Genomic DNA, 19,840 nt, shown 5'->3' with positions numbered 1-19,840 from the left:
TCATGGCAATTTCACTGGAGCTTTATTGCCTCTGTTGGTAACGAGAGGGATTGTAAGAAGTTACATTTGAACTTACAGAGATATGTAAATGATGGTTTTTTACTAAATATAATCTCAAGATTAAGTGTTTTATATCAGGGCACTTCTAATTTTGTACATATTTAACGTATAAAAACAGGTTACAAACCTGGAGTTTACCTTTTTTTTTTTTTTTTTTTTGACATTTGGCAAAATTAAATCGATCCATTCAAGGGGAGATCATCAAATTGGAGACGTAAGCACTTACAAATTAAAGCAATCCAAGTAAGCAACTGTCTGCATTCTTAAAAAAAAAAAGAAAACCCACACAAATATATAAAGGAAAAAACACATGGCCACATCTGAGCACGTTTCAATACAAAATATTCCCTGTAACCAGGCATTTTGTCCTTAGAACAACACCCTGTTAAATCAATGTTTCTACTTCAGCCACTCATTTTGAAAAACGTTGTAAGATGCCATCATAGCACAAATAACCCTTTTCTGCAACATTAGTCAAAGTTTTACGTATTTCTTTATAATTACACAGTAATTATAAGCGTGTAGTACCAAACTGATGACAACACTATTTTGTTGAAAAGATCTTGCATTCAAAAGGAATATTCTTTAAAACACCACGGCATTACGCCACTACCCAATCGCAGACTTTTTTTAGAGACAAGGCTGTATTGGGATAAAAAGCAAGTCAGTTCTCCTCTCCAAACACAGCATACTTGAACTAATCAATCCAAAACGGTACCAAAACCCTCAAGACAGAAAACAGCACGCATAGATACCTTCTAGAGCTTTCTTCCGCCCCACCCCCCCCCCACCCCCCCATAATTTCAAATCCCCATTTATATTAACACAAAATTGAGAAAGGAAATACTGAAAGCAGCAACACACACGGTTTTTGGCATAGCCAATGCCAGTAGCTGGAGAAAGTTTGCAGTGTTTTTGTGGAACTATTCTTGAAATAAATGCACAACTGGCTTTTCCTAGGAGGGCACTGCAACGAGGGGAGCTAGCCTTACGGTCAGCATCAGGGAGTACAAATAAAAATCTCTTCGCAGTTCAAGTCAGTTCTTTCCTAAAAGACTTTTGGCATCTGCATGAAAGTGTTCTGCTGTTTTGTGCAAGTACCAATTGCTCATCTCAGAAATAATTCTGGCCTTATCATGGGACTAGTTAGAGCATGGACTTAAACCTCTGTCCTTACTTGTAACTACCCTCTGTCTTTTCTCCTGGAGCTTGTGATTTTCCAGCTTGTATTACAAAGTAGTATTTATCAAATCTCTTCACAAGTAACTGAGGAATAAAAGACCATGTTTAGCATGAAAGCAGCTCAAGAGTTCCCATAATATTGAAAAGAAAGAAGAACTGCATCTGATAAAACCTGTTTTGACCAAAATGAACTTGCTTTAGTTAAATGCAGTAAGGTGGTAAGAAGTAGTGCTGATCAACAAAATAATTTAGGCAAACAAAGCCAGTGTAGTATTTTTACATTTCATCTGTGCTTGTTTGGGAAAGCTTTACTTTTAATTTCTGTATTTGGCAACCACAGTGATACGTCAATTTAAGGAAAAACTCAACAAAATAATTAAAAGATGGGTGTCATCCATAATGGCAGTACCTCTACGTTATAAAGATTTAACTTACTTCTCAGGATAATGGTTTCAAAATCTAGATTCACAAACTCGCCAGCTTCTTGTACAACAGGGCCATTTGTTTCATCATACCTCAACCATAAAAATTACATGTCTCAATTTAAAATACTGTATTGTGTAGCAAACATTTAAGACACAAATTCAGTATATTCAAGTCTTAGATCTCCACAGAAATGAAAAACCTTTCTCTGACAGATAAGCATTTCAAAACTGTAATGAAATCCGATATCTTCGATAATAACCTAGAGAATATTAGATTCTATCATGACGCACACAGCTTATCTCAATGACGCTCACTGAAGGCCGACTATAACATTAAACACGGGTGCTTTAAGTGCACAGTAGTTGTGTTGTACTTCAACTGTTCTCACCATCAGCTGATGTACAATCAAACCATTCAGATAGGCACCTAGATACCCCAGTATCAACAACCTTGGGTTTTCTTGGTTATTTCTGTAATTGTTTTTACCAGATAATCAAACTCACTTAGACGATACCTGTACTTTTCCAGAAAAGGAAAAAAAAAAAAAAAAAAAAAAAAAGAAAGTCAGACCCAGTACACTTAAATATATCACTCTTACAGGAAGTGCTATCAATACAGTCTTTGCAACTAGCCCCAAGTGTATATTTAAGGATTCTTTTAAAAATTGTTTTGATGTTGATCTGTATAATTCAGATGCCATACAATAGTTGTCTGATGATGACCAGCATTGTGCTTTATGTGAAACCAGAAACCTCAAAATAATTATAAAGCTTCTAGGACTTATGGGAGATGAAACTAGGGTGGTCCACCAAAAAAAAAAATATTTAAAAAAATCCATGATGAAATCCACAATGTTGGAATTTTAACGGGCAGGAGTGGTCCAGACTAGAAGAAAAGCCCAAACCACCAGAAGAATGAAATATGATATGGTCCAAGATGTATCCTTAAAGGTTTGTCTCAACCCTCAGACATATTGTGAGGATTGATCTTCAGTTCAGTCCAGCCAGCAGAAATTGACTGTGCAATTTTCCATTTCAGGTATTTGTACAGACTATGTACACTCTAGAAGGGTCCTTTAGTGCTACACTGTCGTACTTTTTGTCCCAGCAATTTGAGGGCGTGCAAATTCCACAAAGTCATCAATAAGAACTGGCCATGCCCCTAAAAAAAAAAAAAAAAAAAAAAAAAAAAGTAAAAAAAAGAGAGACAGACCAGAGCATAAGAACTCGGTTCAACAAGGCATTCTTTGTAAAGCTTCAGGTCTAAACAAGTTATTTACTTTCCAATTTACCTAGGCATAGTTTCAAGCAAAATAACCTGTCATTTGATTTTCTTGCTTGAAATTTAAGAGCTGGTTGAAGATGTCTACTTCCTTTAACCCCAGTTAACACATATCACTTTGACGGGTCATACTTCCTTCACCTTCCTGACCAAAAAAAGAAAAAAGGCTAACAAAAATTCTAGCTTAAAACTGTCCCAGTTTTGGCACCAGAACTCAAAGTTGACCTCCAGGATGGCAGAAGCTGCTTAAAAAACACTGAACATTGGATGAAGCAGTCTATGCTGTAAGCAGCAGCATATAGTAACATACTACTCACTCACTGCTCACAATACGATCTGACATGAATGCAATGCTCATCTGTTAGAGCCGGCACTTAGCCATGCCTGAACACAGCAAAACATGCCCTGATAGCCAGCAGTACTGTAAAAAGGCCTAGAAGGCTGGTATTAATACTCTTACATATTCCTTATCAAGAAGTAGTTAAAATGCCTATCAACATTTTACATGTTATGGGCAGCCATATCCAAAGAGGTCCCCATCATCTGCATGATGGCCATGCGAAGGTTAAATAACCGTGGGTTGTTCTGGGGGGCTTTTTCCCCCTTAAAATATTTCTATTCCAAATCGTTAAAACATGTTTTCTGCCTTCAATCTTTCTAAACTACATCGATCTACTGTGGGCAGCAGCCCGTTTGCTCGTGATAAGGGAATGAGAGCTATCCATAATTATGAAAGTTTAGAAGTTTGCTCCCCTCTGCTCTGGAAGAATCAGAAGTTTGCAGTTTCCTCCCCTCACTGAACTGATCTGCTGCCAGCGACTGAAGGCAGTTAGCTGCTCTTGGCTATAGATGGACTGGAAGAGGAAAGATCAATACAGAAGTTTACAAGAAACACATCTGGTAGGAAGTAAGTTATGTTTCGCAATCCTTGCATGCTGCCAGCTTTACTTTTATGTTATTAAATGTCCAATCTTCACCTAAACTGAAGCAATCAAACTTTAAAATATTCCCGACTAAGAAATGCAATAACCAGAGGACCCTGCGAAGAAATGCATAGGCCATTAATCAGTTGCTTGGTTGAAGATGCCAAGAGCTGCGCTGACAGAGAATCTGTGGGTTTTTTAAATGGACAAATATTGGGGTTTGTCTCAATATGAAATAATTAATTTCTGAGCTCCGACAGAAGAAAAAAAGAAAACTGATTTAAGAACATTTCGGCATTTCATTTTTAAACCTGCAGTAACGTACAGATGATAACAACATGCATTAAATTAGCTCTAACTGGAATTTAGATCACCAGTGATATTCTAATTATGCTGTTATTGGACAGCTGTGCCAAAGCAGATAACACAGTAATAAAGGTAGCATAAAACACAGTTAAAGTTAATGAAAGAAAATAGAAATGTTTACCTTCCTCATCATAGTTAGACATATCATCTGCTATCATTGTACTAAAGTCTAGAAGAAGGTTCCAGGTATCCTTAGGAATTGATCTTTTATGATGTTCCTGTTTGGAAGAGTGGAAAATTTATATTTTAAAAATAAAAATTAAAAGCCCTTATACACATTTATTTTTACTGTCTTGGACACATCTATATCCCCAAAATATATTTCTCTGTTTTCACACTATGAAGTGCATTACCTAGGATGTGGGTCAAAAATGTTTATATTATTAGGTAGATGAAATACACTATTATCTTCCAAGTTTTCAAAATACTGCAGTCCAGTTTATGTAAAGATTTAAACTTACCAACAAAAATTTGTTCCACAAGTCTAGAAATTTAAATCTTCCATTTAGTACTAAATTCCAGTAGGCAATGGCCATTTCTAAATCTGTAATATTAAAATACATTACTTTTAGAGATATACATTTCAAATATATAATCTCCACAGGTATCCAAGATGAACCATGTATTCATAAAGGTTAAAAAAATAATCTAATGCAAATATACTCATGGATCCTTTACAAAAAGGCAACCATAAATAAAAAGCATTACACAAGTATTTTACAGATTTTGATACATCCTTGGTATTTGCCAAAGGCTAAACTGACAGGCATTTACTGTTTATTAGTGCTGATAAAAGAAAGTTATGTATCTTGAGTTCTAAATCTCTACCAAGTGTGATCTCCATTAACAGGACAATGCTACAAAATGCTACTAACTGCAATCTCCCATCACCAAGTACGTACAGTAACACCAAAAGGCTACAGAGTTAAGCGACTTCTTTTTTATCAAAAGTTCTTAAGTATCTTGCTGTCTAGCAAATGTCTTCCATAAACAATTCTATTGTGAGAACAAAGAGGCACATGAGCAACTACACCTCAGGGATAAAAAAGAAAAAGAAAAAATGCAACAACCCAAGAAAACCACTCGCTTCCCCAGGCACCCAAAATGTTAAAAAAAAAAAAAAAAAAAAAAAAGGTAGATCTTAGATGAAATCAATAGCAAACAAAAAGCATGAACTTCTGCATTGCTGGAGAGAAGACAGATGTGATAGGGAGAATTTCTGAATTGTTTAGTATCTTTGTTATTAAAAGTTCTTCTCAGCTAGCAAGTTCACATTATGCTGCTTCCTGACCAAAGTATACGTATCCAAAATCTGTAGATTTTCCATCAGTTGCAAAGGGGCGTGATTTCACACAAAAGTGTAGTGTTTGAGTTTCAAGAAGCAGTGAAAAATTAAACAGAAGTCACTACTCCTCAGTAAATAAGCTATAGATGAAAATGACAACTTATTAAAGGGTGTAAAGGCATCTCACAGGTGTAAAGGGTGTAAAGGTATCTCACAGAAAATTAAAATAAAAAAATATGCACTTCAGCTTTCAATTAAAATTGCTGTCTTTCTAAAAATTGATAGATACAAACTTCAGATTAAGCTGATCAGTCCCTCAAGGAAACAGATTAGAAAACTAAATTTTATCTACTTGTGATGCATTAATAGCAGACATATAAAAAATGCAAGGTCATCAAATCACTGCATATTTATAGTGGTTTGTAAACAAACACTGTAAAGAAACTGTGCACTTCAACACGCTTACACAATTTTGAGATTATTCTTGTGGGTAACCAAAGGCCTTCAACAACAGTTCTCAGGATGCTGCAACCTCAAACTCATTACGTGAGTCCAAATATGTAAAGCACAAAGATATAATGCCTTAGGACAAACTACATGTTTCGAAAGAAATTTTATGAAATCACAAAGTTTGAAAGTAAAGATACAATTTTAGATTTTTGTAAGAAAGTGAAAGAATGCTCAGGGAAGTCCTCATGGATCAAATATGGAAGTCTCAAAATATATGCTCCATTTTGAGTTTGATGCAAGAGAAGCAAACAATGTTTGAGACTAATACCAGCTAAAAGGTGTTCTCAGATGAGATGCAAATATCACAAGAACTTTTAAGACACCCACAGTACTTACATGGTAGTAAGGAATTATGCAGAGGAAACACATTTCCTCAACTGTGCCTGAACTACTACACAATGTTTGGAAGATTAGAGGCCAATATACATTAAAATCACTTTGCAAGCTCCTACAAGCAGTTACTTAGACACTCCAAAATTAATTGCCTAACTAGGAGCACTTACTTTTCAGCACTGTACTTCTCCCCATATTCTTTTGCTTCAGGGTTTCCTGAATTATTCTGCCCTATCATAAATTTATGCCTAGAACTGCATATTTATTGGCACCAAAAGGTCTGGTAAGCATCCAGATTTTAAACTCAGTTCTACACCTCTTCCAGACCCAGATTTAAAAATAAAACCAAATAAAACCCCCACCTTCTGCTACGTATATGCTATAAGGATCTGAGAAAACTACACTTGTCTTTGTCACTGCTAGAAGGTAACCTGCATAAAGCAGTTTTAAGATGAATGAGAAATTAAGCAAGGAACTTAGTTTTCCTGGTAAATCGTTTTTACTGAAGTCTGTTCAATCTGGGATATCAAAAGATTCATTTCTATATAGCACTAGGTGTGGGGGTAGGGGGTAGGATTGGAAAAAGAGTGTAGGTTTTCCTTATACCTTAGAAACATGGAGAAGAAAATAAGAGGTAAAATATCACATCAAGCAGTTCTGTTATTCTGAAGCTTGGAGAAAATTAATTAATAATGATCATGTAATTATGATACTGTAATCTGTCATTTCACTTTTACCACCTTACAGGGATTCTGCAAAATACTTATTGTTGTGTAAAGCTGTTTAAAGATTAAAAACATTCAAATGTTACAAAGGTAACCACAAAAAAAAAAAAAAAAAAAAAAACCAACAAAAAACCAAACCCCTGCAACCATTCACACTGCAGAACTGATTCCACACTGACGCTCTCCATAACCTAACTTCTGCCTTCTCACAATTCAGTTACTATCCTTGTTGTAGCAACCTAAAAGAGTTACTATGACTTTCTAGAAGAAATAAGAATCACTCCACTCATTTACATGCAGGATTCAGGTCTGACTACAAGTATGCACCAGCACTTTCAAACAGTTTTGAAGAAGCTAAAAGAGCGTGGCTAAGACAATGCAACTCACAATCCAATTGAAAACAAAGACAGGACAGAGAAAGATGTTCAAGAATGACAGAGTCAAAACTAAGACATGGAGCTTATTTTTCAATATTCATTTTAACCCAGAAGTTGGTCCACACGTAAAAACCAAAGCAGAACACTCATCTCTTCACAGCATGTGAATACAAAGCTGGTCAGTGGCAGTCAGTTTAAGGCATTTTCATTCCTGGGAAAAATAAAATCAGAAGCTGCCAAGCTACTGGCCTTCCAGTATTTCATTTCTTCTCAAAAGTAGAACAGTTAAGAAGTTAACAGTTACGAAGTCATGGAATATCAGTTATGGCTCATGTCTCAACTACACTGTATATAAATTAATACGCACACTGGTTAGTTAACATTACTGCTTGAAAGAAAGTTTTGTTTCCTCACTTTTGCTGTTTTGAATAGACAGAACTACAGTTTGTTCATTTAGTTCCATCAGAACTGTGGTGTTCTGTCATTATTTTTAACAATTGATTCTTCTAGTTCACCTGTTAACACTAATCAAAAGCACAATCCAGTGAGCTGCGGGGGAGGGGGAAAGGCTGCAGGTAGACACCTATTACCAACAGCACAACAGCAACAGGCATCAAGCCCAGGACACAGAAATCTATTTGATCTATTTGTACTACTCCAATTCTATTTTGCCAAGACATTTGCAAGCCTTTTTGGTGTTACAAGAGACTCTGCAAGTGTACTTACAGAGAAATCAGTTTTACAGCTTAAATTTATCCTAAAAGTGAAAACTCAATCTGTTCAGTGCTGCAAATTCTAACTGGTATAATTATACCTTTAATGTCAGGCCATAATCCATTGTGCCTCTGAGAGCCGCACTCATTCTTAGGGAAAGAATAAACCCTCTCATAAAATTCTGTAGTCTATATTAATGATGCAGATATTTCTATCAATTTGAACACCTTAAATTGACATCTGCCTTTCACAACAGTGAGATTTATTTTATCCCGGGGTGGTTATCTTTCAGACTCATTGGAGCACGACAACACTTTCACTTACTGCTTTAATCAGTCATTTCCCATGTTTACAAACAAATGTTTATAATTAAGAACACATACTTACCTAAACCCTTCTGTCCTGGATTCTTTGCAAAGTTGAAAGTAAACTGATAAAAATCCTTAAATCTTCCTGGCTCTTTTAATTCTTGCTCCATTTTAGGAATCTGGGCCTTCAGTTTTTCTATGCTGTCACACCTGCATTTTAAAGCCCGTTTATTTGTGTATTATTGATTTTGCCATAAAACATGAGTTACAACTTAAAAATTTATAAAACTTTTGTGGAATACAATACAATTATCAAAACAAAATTCAGGAAGCCTTTAATTAGTCTGTACCTATACAACAATTTCATTTCTTTTTTGTTATTTCTTCACATTGCCATTTGCACTACTAGCTAATACATCAGATTCTATAATCTGCTAGATTTTTAGAAAAACGTGATAAGGACTGCTACATTCTCATCTGGCAGAGAAACCCCAGGTGTGCTAGACTGCAGACTAACATCCTCGCTTAACCTACTTGAGCTGCCCTATGGCAACTAAATGAAAAAGACAAGCCAGGCAGGCGGGACTCAAAGTTGCCTCCCTTTTTTGGTCACTAAGCACCCAGCACATAAAAAGCAGAAGCAGACAAGTGATGCTAGACTCCAAAATGTCTCTGAAGTCTGAAAGGACAACGTGATTGCGCATTTGCCAAAATAGGGCTCTTTCACCATACATTCCAGTTTCTGATATTGCGTTACACTGTCAGTGTCCAACACTTACTGCACACTTACCCTAGCTCAGTCATTCCATCCATGAATTCCAGCTTTGAAAACTCACACTGCGTTGCAGCTCGGAATTTCCATGCAATGATGAGTACAGTAATGCTGGCTGGGTCAAGAGCTAGGTCATCACAAAACTGCTGTATACCATCTATACCAATTTTATTTTCATCTTGAGGATCTTTGGGATATAAACGTAAGTATTAAGAAGAACAGATTTTTGAAAGAGCCGACTTATTCAACAAATGCATTTAAGATAAGCAAACGTTTTCAAGAAGCCATTTTTGGGATCAGCCCTTATAAGTGACTTTTAAAAACAAAATTAATTTTAAACTTTCAATGGTTAAACTTCAACAACTGTGGCAGTTACTACCATAAAATCTCCCATACAATGAAGCTTATGTTGTTTTCATTGAGAGACAAAAGCAGCACAAATATTTGTTTTCTGCCTAATAATATGCACGATATTCTGACTCATTCCATACAGAGAACAGTGGCCCTTTCCCACCAGCACACTTAATTATTGGCACTTTTGGTAAGAATGCTGATCTGTGTACCATTATAAACCACTCTGCAGTGTCCATTTACAAGCTGTACTGATAAAATAATCAAATCTACCCATAAATTACTAAGTCAACATTAGTTTTATGCATTCTCTGGCATCACCAGCATGCATGAGACTGGACACGGTAACCTCCAAGAGGAAAGTTACGTTGCCCCATTACCGATTGCAAGTCAGCCAGGCACACTCCTCTTTCCACGAAGGAATCAACATCTGGTCTGGAAGTGAGATGCTCACATTTCAAGTGCACTAACCAACGTAAGCCAACGAAGACTTAAGGAAAATGGTACTTGGATTATGCATACGTATGAAAACTAACAGAAAACGTAGCACTCATTTTTAGATTTTTCTGAAGTGCTAAAACACAGAAGCTGTTCTACTGTACTGAATCCACTTTACTATTTGTGGTAGGACACTGTCAGTTGAACACTGCCTATATAAGACATAGAGAGACTTTGTTTTCTTTTCTGCTCTGTTTGCAACTATCTGACAATAAGCCCAAGGTGAATAAAAATTAAGGTAGAATCCATCCTTAATATGCAACCTTTCACTTTGTCAGGAATCCTGAGTGATGTGCTTTCCCCAGAAGAACCACCTAAAATCTGTGTTCACCATTACAGTTACTCACTGTACACACAATCCCAGCTCCAGACCCTAATCTCATATAAATGTACATATATTTAGAGCACATAAAGCAACCGCATGTAACCCTTGTGAAGCAGAAGCCTACACATATTCTCCTTTAATTGGTATTTTTACGAACAGGAAAACAAAACTAAAAGAGTCAGTTAAGATTTCCAAGCACAAGAGCACAGCTGCAACAATACTTATAATTAAGTATACATATATACAACTAGGAAATAAGCCTGAAAATTCACAGTACTCACCTTTGTATCTGTTATATAGTTGTTCTAACTTCTTTCTGTCCAATGATCCTTTAACACTCTCTCGTATATAAAGTTCAGGATTTTGGAAAAAGTTGTCTGTTGCAACATCTAACTTCCAGTCATTTTGAGACAGACAACTCACTGCTGTCTTTTCACTAGATTGTGTGAAGACCATAAACTGACGCACTTTATCCTTCTGTGATGATTTCAACTTGTTCTAGTAAAAACAGACAATACTGTAACTAGAAAAGTTTTACTGAGGAAAAAGAAAAACCAAAACAAAAAACAAAAAAAGGACACAACCTCAGTACAGCTTTGTTGGTTTGTTTTTTTTAATCAGTACCTTTTATAATTTTCCCAAGCAGTTAAACTTCCTCTAACTGATGGGGCAGTCGGACACTCAAGCCAACATATTCTCTTTTTTTTTTTTTTTTTTTTAATTTAAACTTACCTTCATTCTAGGTACTTTACCTTGTAACAAAGCTGAGTTAAATGATCACAAAAATCATGCCGACAAAACAATCACAGAAATAAAAGATGGGTATTCTTATTGCATACTTGGAGAGAGCTGAAGGGCATAGCAAATTCATATACAGCTGTAAATTGGGACACTTTAATTTAAACCAATTTTTGTTTTTAAAAAAGAAAAAAACCCTCCTCTTAATAGAACACTACACTTACCAAAAAAGGGCAACTGAGATGCCTGAATAAAGCCCATGGCTATCAAAATATTTGATAGATTAATTGCCTCAACAGATGCCGCAGAACAGGCCGTTTAATAGCTTACCATCACCAAAAGAGAGTGGCGATTCATTTAGTCCCAGTTGCCTGAACTAACAGAAACACCAGCTAGTACAGGACAAGGGGTGAGACCCCGCTGCCAGCGACAGGATCTCTTGCCTCTCGATGGCACCAAACGCCACTAGGCTGGGTCACGCGTTTCAGGGAGCTACACACCAAAACAGCTTAAAGTTTTTGTTTTGTTGTTTAGATTCTTCACTTTGAAGGTGCTCAACTCCACCTAATAATTTGCAAAACATTCCTGTGAGGAGGTATTGTCTCCATTTCACAGGTGCAGCAACTGAAGCTAGCTAAAAAAAAAAAAAAGAAAAGAAAAAAAAGGAAAAAAAAAGGTAAGTAATTTTGCCAGAGGCAGGCAAGGGAGTGAGGAGCCAAGGTGAGAGCTCTGGAATTTCAGGCCTCCTGCCCAGGCCAAGAGACATGCCCCTCTGCTCTAGCGCAAAACTGAAAGGAGAACTTGCTGCCAGTGATTTATCAGCACAGAGGGATTCCCAAGGACGTTTTTGATAACAAGAAGCACAGTCAGTATTTCAAGGGTATTCATTACACAAAACTAACTGCTGACCAAAGAAAGCAATCACATAGCTCTTGCACTAAATCCAAATTCAGTTTTAAAGTTCACTCAATATATTCAAAGCAAAAAGACTCCTAGTACTACAAATTGGTAAATAGCAGTTCTGACTTTTAAGTCAGGATTGGACTTCTCACGTGGCACAAGTATTTCTACTGTAGCTTGACCCTGCATTCTAACAAAACTTGTATGTTGAGTTCATTAGTGTAACTTCCAAGTGCATGGCTCCTCCTCGGTGAGTATGGAGGAAAAGGCCAAAAAAAAATATCTCTAAGTGGGACAAACTGTCGTCAGCCAAAGCACAAATGTTTAAGAGCAGTACAAGCTCAAGCTCTTAATTCTAAAGGACAATTAGTGTCACATTATCATTACAAAAAAACCCCTAGCTTCAGAACACAAATTCATCCATCCTAAAAGTCAAAATCGTTTTTCTGCTGCTTGATGACAGTGAATGTGAACCTGTTAGTTGTAAGAGTAGTTAAGTTACCAGCTTCAGAGTTAAACTATTTTTAAAAGTACAACAGCAACACATTTGGCTTAAACAGACACTCACATAATATACTAAACAGACCAACACCCTTAAAGATCCCTTGTAAAAAAAATATTTTTTGTAATCCCTCCGCAAATCACAACAACCCTGTAGATATAATACTCAGGTGAAGTCAGAATTTTAGGACATACTGCAGGCTTAAACACAGTGACATTTACTTAGGCTATACTACTTCTAAAGTTACAATGTGTGTCTGCTTTATTTGAAGCTCTTGAATAAGTTTCTCACGCTGGACCTTTTGCTACAAACATGTTTCTGAAACTCAAGAGTTTCAGGTTCCGGGGAAAGGTCAAGCCATCAGAGCAGGTCCTGTGAAGACCCGCTGCTGACAATTTGTGCATGCTTCAAGTTTCACGGCAGACATTCGGCACCCTACAATACCTAGCTCAAACTCACACACAAAAATCACTTATGCTGACAAAGCCATGTGGAATGACTTCCAGAAATGACTAATGGATTTTTAGTTGCACTTTTAAAAACATACATTGTAAACAAACCATTGAATGAAATCCCAAATGAAGATGACACAATCCCAAAGCTAATTTTCTGTATCAGTTACCAGCTTCCTCAAATCAGTTCCACGCAGCCAGACTGCTGCATCACCACAGACTCAGCTGCACTACAGAGCAGACACATACGACCTTAGTTGTTTTTGTTGGCGTTTTTTGTTTTTCTTTTGGTTGTTGGGGTTCTTTGTTTGTTTGTTTTTTAACTGGTGCCTTTAATCATTAGTTTTTTGTTTGGTTGGGTTTTTGGTGTTTTTTTTTTTTTTTAAAAAAAACATGTACACATAAGTATGCACAGCCTTTTTAGTACTGAGTATTCTGTAAAACCTTATGAGGCTTTGTTCTGCCCTATCCTGCAAGGGTAAACTCTAAAAGCAATGACATACAGCAAAAAGTCAATGAACAGGTTTAAAAGGGCTTTGCCACCGATGCCCAAGACCACAAAAGGTAGTGTATTTTGTGTGTTGTCACATAAAAGGAGAATGAAATTAGATCATAAAAATGCCGCTTAAATCACTTTTATGATAAAGTTTAAATCCTAGGTATGCACATGAGATCTTCCCGCACATGGGACTCCCTAAGTGATTGTAACAATACAAAACCTTTTTAAAAAGAACACTGAATATGCCAAGAGTCAAACAGCTAATGACACCAATCAGTATAGCATTCAGTAATATATTAAGATGCAATAAATCACACTGTTCCGCCATAATCTTTTTCTGGAATAACAGTATTTTCACTGGTCAAATACGAGTTTATTTTTAGTGAAAAAGTGCCAAAGCTCTTTCTTTATATTTGATGAATGTTTCCGCAGAAGCTTGCCAACATGGACAAGACACTCCACATCCTAAGTAACTGGACAACTCTTTGAAGGCCTAGGACAGGACAGCAAGAGATGAAATTACTGCTGAGTTTTTATTATCCTATTATAGCCCTTCTTTCATCACATTAAAAACCCACACTTCAAGCAGGAACAGGTTCCAAGCCTTCTGCACTTTTAAGGGCTATTTCTAGAAGCTGAGCTCTAACAGGCTATTATTGTTTTAAGTGTGCAGTACAGAAGCCAGAGCACCCTGTAACCTTTAATCCTGTAGTCATCAGGCAACAAATACCTTGCGCTGCAGCTGTATGTACTGCAATGCAATGCAATCCCTTTAAAGTAGCTCAACTCTAACACTAGTTAAAAAGGAGGACAGAATTTTATTTAACAGTTACCTGTCTTGCTAAAATATACAAGTAAAAACCAATGGAAAACAAATGCAATAAATTTTCTAGTAAGTCTTACCCCATGGGGTAAGGGGAAAAGGAAAAATTCAGACCTGCAAGCCTTTGATGAAGTTTGTGTGATACCCAAGCTGCCTTCTATGTTGTAACAGACAGAAGGTGAACTTAACTTTCAAAATACAGAATAACTTCGCCAAATGAAAAGCTACATTATGTAGATTCTTAAAACTACAATAATTACATCATTCTAACAAACAACTGATGCTATAACATAGATTTTAAAAATAAAATTTGCCTCTCCCCATGAAGTACCAGATTTGATAACTCTAATTCAATAACACATCCTTGATCAGATACTTCAGTGAAAGATTAAACACACATATATATATATATATATATAAAATACTCGGGCTTTTTATCCCCCACGTATTTTTTTTTCTGGCCTCAGACTGAAACTCTCCCCCATCTAGGGAAGTAAGCCTTCCCAGTCTAGAAGGAAAAAAAATGCCAACTCTGACTACATGGCTGTCTTTCCTTAACTTCTGCACTCAATTTTTAGCCACCTCAAATGCAAAGATTAGTTCTGCACACTTGCATCAACATTTTCTGTATAGCTAATAGCTGTATGAGGGCTCCACTCTCCTGAATAATGTCCATAGGAAACAGTAACAACCTTCATCTCATGCTGCCTGGACCAGAGCTGAAGATTCCTACCAAAACCCTATGCTCAAAGGTTGCATGCGGCCACCAGCTAGACAAGCAGTGCACAATCAGTTTGAAGCATCCCTGCCCAAAATTCCTTAGGGCCCCCAAAGAAGGCATTCGCAGTTACTCTTTAATGAGTAACTGCTTTTCACCTTCCCCTTCCCAGCCACCGCCAACAGATGATCTGATTCCTGCTAGTTTCACTGCTAACTGAAGGAATTTGAACGATGTGACATCTGTGCTTTTGTTTCAGTCAGGACTCACAGAAAAGCCTGTTAAGTTCTCATGCATGTGACAGGTAAAAGCCTTTTCTAAAATAGTATCAACATCCACAAAGTCTAGGTTTTTATACTAACTGCATTTAAACTCTACCTAGAGACCTGGCTGCCGGAAGCATCCTTGCACTTTCAAAGGACCCCAGTGACGTCAGTTCAAACAGAATAACTTCAGCCCGCACACAGAACGGGCTTGCGCATGTCACAACCCTACCTATCACAACTGCCAGGTTTGTGGCATCTTTATGCGACATTAATGGTCAAGAGAATATTGCTCCCTTACAGCATCTGAATCATTCCACATTGGGCTGTATCCACTAAAGCAATGTACAAGACAGCTCCAAATAATCTGGTTTACTGCTTGTACTGAACAAATACATGGCTGAAGTTTAAAAGGCAAAATCATGAGTATTTCTTTGGTGAGAAAACAAAAGTTCATCACAACAACAGAAGTCTATGAATACACTGAATTACATTTTAATCCACCAACTGTGACAGCATACAGGTATACTACATGGAAAACCATATAAATCCAAGTTAAAGACAAAGCCAGTTTAAGTAAATAGCATACTTTCTGTGTAATGTAAACAAACATAACCTTCAACTACATTTTCCTACAGCAGTTTCTCAAAAAGAGGGCACACAAAGTATGATTCTCAGAACATTTTTAAGCTTCTGTTTCAAACCGGTGTAAAATCCATTTGTCTGCAATGGAACAGAACAAAACTTTTAAAATGTACAAGGTCTCTTGAGATATAAAATGCAAGGAAAAAAATCACAAGCAACATAAAATCAAAGTTGCTTTTTACACCCTGTAACTTTTTTAGGGGATAAAATTGTTTCAGTATTGGCATATGGGTAGAAAGTCTTTTGTAGAAGATCAATATATAGCTACCTAGAAGAATGCAGTAGTTGTAATAGTGTTTTAAGGTAATTCATGTTAACCTGAGATGTTAAGGAAACATGAAAACCCAGGGCTTTTTCAATTAAAAAAGGATAAAACAAAGCTGTCAGTTGTTTAGCTTTCTTAACTCTGGTCGGGGGCAGAAGCTCTACTCAGCGATTAGAAGCCGCATTCATACCTTACATTTGCATTGGCACCACCAAAACATGAGTAAAATATCAAGAGCTACGTAATAAATTTCACACCTTGTTCTCAGAGTAGCTCATATTCCTGAATAATTTTTTCATGGCTCTAGTTAAAAGTGATTTTACAGTGTAAGTTCAAAGGGTTCTCTCGTAGGCTGGAGAGGAAACAAGATCACGCACCATCTTGTCTAGCACTCCGACTACTCCATCCTAAGCATAATGCCAAGAATCTACAAGTTTTAGTATGAGAGAACCAAAACCAAAAACAATTAATATCAACAAACTGCTACAGACATGAATATACACAGTACAAAACAGCCTTGCAGAACAGCTTGAGTTAAACACTACATAACAATGTCATGAAGTACAACATCATCACAGGAGACAGCGTCAGCCATTAAATTCTTGTAATACTAGATTTCTACAACTTCCTGTCACCTGAGGTTTGCAGTAAGAAATTATGTATTTATCAGCATAGAAATATTCTTCAGAGAACACGAACTGGACATTACAATAGATAATGTAAATAGAGAGAAGGTTAGCTTTTGGCTCTGGATAAAGATATGGAAACTCACACACCTCCCTTGATTATCACACATAGTCCAAAATTAATTGAATCATTCAGAATAGTACTGCCTAGGCAGTAGCTCTTCTCTTCAGAGAAGATGGCTTCGAGTATAATGGACCAGCTTGCTGCTCTGTTTTGATTTGCAGGCACATTACTTGTCCTCACGATGAGGTGAGGTGGAAACATACTAACCGATAAGGTGAAGGAGACCACTTCTACAGATGCTACTCAGCTCAAGTGAAAATGTGGGTAAGAGAGGCAGATAGCTATCAGCAACCCTAGGAATGCTGTCCGGGTGGTGTACCTGAGCAGTGGACAGAAAACATTTTTCAAGTTGCCCCAATGGCCAGAGTGAGTCTAACAGGCTGTTGTAATGGTTTTCCTTCCAGACATTGGACAAAGGCACTTCAAAGCCAGGAACCTTTGCCGAGAAAGCCCTGGCCGTATGAACCCCAAGTCAGAGCCAGAAGTGCTCGAACTGGTGGTGCTGCATGGGCGAGCAGGAGCCAGGCCCCAGCTGCAGGAGCCTCTACCGTAGCATTTGCTGTGCTGGACGAGCAACCTGGCCCCAGGAACCTGCCGCAGCCACTGGAAGGACTAGCCAGAGCACTAGCGCATACCGGCAGAAAAACGGGATGTTGAATCTCATGTTTCTGGGTGGACAACTTCAGATCTCCGTGAAGAAGTCTCCCTACTCTTTCCCCTAACTAAATAGAGGATTTTGGCATACCACAAGTATAGGTACAGAATCCTATACCTGGGCACTAGAAACAATTCATACCTGTATTTACTAGTTATAAAAGCTGCAGCCTGTCATTTAGCCTCACTTCAGTGTCTTATGTCATCCTTTCACCTGGATGTCAGAGTCAACAAGCACAACCTGGAAAACAATCGTTTGCATAGGGCCTAACAACTGTGCTCAGGGCCATGACTAGTGTATTCAGAGACTCTCTCCAATCTGATAAATACCAATTTATCAGTATATTATTGTTCCACGGAAAGTATCTGCTAGCTCTTCAGTTCAGTATTTCCAAGAAGACTAAGCAGATAGGATTCTGCTGTTTCTCACAGAAAGCTATTCTCAGAATAACGTGCCTCACAATTTCTGTTATATTGCCACTTACTACAGTATTGTTCAATTTAAATTTCTAACCACATAGCCAGCCAATAATATATGTATGTACAAGACATCAACTGTGTATTTATTTTGCATACCTGCACTGCATATGCTGTGAGACAGCTTTAGGTGATCGTTATAGAAAAAAATCTTCATAAAAAATTCTGTAACATTACTGCATAAGTGCTATTTGAGACAGTCCCAGAACTGCAGAATTACACTCAGACTGTAGAGGTGTCTTAACTTTACCCGGACTTTAGTTTTAAGCTCCCATAAAAAAACTCAAGTGAAGATCTACATCAAACTATTCAATTAAAAATTATACCAGTAACATAGTGCCAAGTTTTTTAGAGGCCTGTATACTGCACCACTAATTTAAATCCTGGCTAACCAAATTCTTATGCCAACATAACTCCATCAGGTAAAGGTGACGTTTTTATTTTTTTTAATATGCTTTTAGCACTGTTTGCCAGAATAACATTAACTGCATGTATAAGATATCTTTATACCAATAAGGGTACACCAGTAGATTTTAGACTCCCTCCTACATCCTTCCTAAGACAATACAGCTGCTACAAAAAAATACTACTTTAAACAGTACAGCTGTAGCTAAAGCTGTACAACTTTTGCATACTGACAAGAGACCAGAAGTATGGTTACAGACACGTTCCCTCAGGTGCATAAGACACCGTGCAAGAGACCAGTAAGCTCCCCCCCCATTGCTGAGGAATGTCATCTTCTTTTGTTTAGGCAAACAGTAAGTTTTGTTCCAACCACTGCAGTTTCTCTTTGGAAGAGGGATGGGAGAAAGTCAGATGATTTGAGAGTCTACAGCAAATCCTCAGCTATAAGGAAAAAAATATTACAGAGAAAATGGAAGATAGACAGGTACTCTTTACAACACTTACATGAATAGGAGCCTTACCAAAACGACAAAACAAATTGTCAAGAAATTCTCCAACATAATCCCAGTTCAAGAAGGACCAATATATCCAAGTTTCCCAGTGAACTGACAGCGTACTTATGGGCCCCGAGCCACCTGAAATCCTGAGGAAAACTCCAAGCACCCCTCGGTTTCTGGCAGCCCCTGCGGCTCACGGCCCCGGCGGGCACACACCGCGCTGCCCGCAATCGCCGCTCGCTGCCCCGTCCCGCACAAAGGTGCCCGAGCCCTCACCCGCCGCGCCAGCGGGCACCGCCTGGCCGGGAGGCGGCCTGACAGCGCCCGGCGGCCTCCGCGGGGCCCGGCGCCCCCCACCTAGGCCCCGCCGCTGCCCCTGCCCCGGCGCAGCCTCCTGCCCGCCCGCCCCGCGGCCAGCGGCCCCGACCGCCGCGCTCCCCGGGCCCCGCACGCCCTCCCCACCTGCCTGGTCGGAGGCCCGAGGCGCCCGCGGCCCCAGGACATCGCGCCCCGGCTGCGGAGCCCCCGGGACCGGCCCTTTCGCCGCTCCCGTCGAGCCGCTCCCGGACACCCCAGCCCGCCACGACTAGGCCCCAGCTGCCCCTGCGGCTCCGCCGCGGCCGGCCAGCCCCGCGGCACCGGGCCGCGCCGAGGGGCGACCCCGGGGGGACGCTCACCATGTTGAGGGCTGTGCAGGCCTCTTCCCTCCCGGCTCAGGCGGAGACTGAGGGCGGCGGCGACGGCGGCTTCCTCCGGCGGCGGCAGCTCCCGGCTCCTCACGGGCCCTTCCGCCGCCTCCCGCTCATGCGCAGTGCG

The 19,840-nt window shown here is 38.7% G+C and overlaps 1 protein-coding gene across 3 annotated transcripts; it reads right to left on the bottom strand.

Annotated features, from left to right (window-relative positions):
* On the bottom strand, window positions 1-19,825 carry DCUN1D1 (defective in cullin neddylation 1 domain containing 1). Of its 3 annotated transcripts, none has more exons than XM_037406767.1 (7): window positions 19,702-19,825; window positions 10,718-10,934; window positions 9,281-9,449; window positions 8,570-8,700; window positions 4,700-4,782; window positions 4,360-4,456; window positions 1-2,829 (listed from the first exon to the last, which is right to left on the bottom strand). In XM_037406767.1, the coding sequence occupies exons 1-7, from the start codon at window positions 19,702-19,704 to the stop codon at window positions 2,750-2,752; spliced, it is 780 nt and encodes a 259-aa protein (XP_037262664.1). In that variant the 5' UTR covers window positions 19,705-19,825; the 3' UTR covers window positions 1-2,749. The 3 variants fall into 3 exon arrangements, with proteins under 3 accessions (XP_037262664.1, XP_037262662.1, XP_037262663.1); XM_037406765.1 differs by lacking the exon at window positions 19,702-19,825 and adding an exon at window positions 19,049-19,144; XM_037406766.1 differs by lacking the exon at window positions 19,702-19,825 and adding an exon at window positions 11,505-11,808.
* Window positions 19,826-19,840: the final 15 nt, after the last annotated feature.

This window comes from Falco rusticolus, chromosome 13 (assembly GCF_015220075.1).
Source record: "Falco rusticolus isolate bFalRus1 chromosome 13, bFalRus1.pri, whole genome shotgun sequence".
NCBI classification, from domain to species: domain Eukaryota; kingdom Metazoa; phylum Chordata; class Aves; order Falconiformes; family Falconidae; genus Falco; species Falco rusticolus.
The sequence above is the reverse complement of the archived record's forward strand: the minus strand, read 5'-3'. Positions and strand labels throughout refer to the sequence as shown.

Excerpts from the sequence above, each read along its gene's own strand:
- DCUN1D1 (XM_037406765.1), bottom strand. The coding sequence starts at position 19,087 with ATGTTGGAGAATTTCTTGACAATTTGTTTTGTCGTTTTG. Across the intron at positions 10,935-19,048 it reads CAATTTGTTTTGTCGTTTTG|AACAAGTTGAAATCATCACA; the intron begins GTAAGGCTCCTA and ends TGTTTTTACTAG. Across the intron at positions 9,450-10,717 it reads ACTATATAACAGATACAAAG|ATCCTCAAGATGAAAATAAA; the intron begins GTGAGTACTGTG and ends TATATCCCAAAG.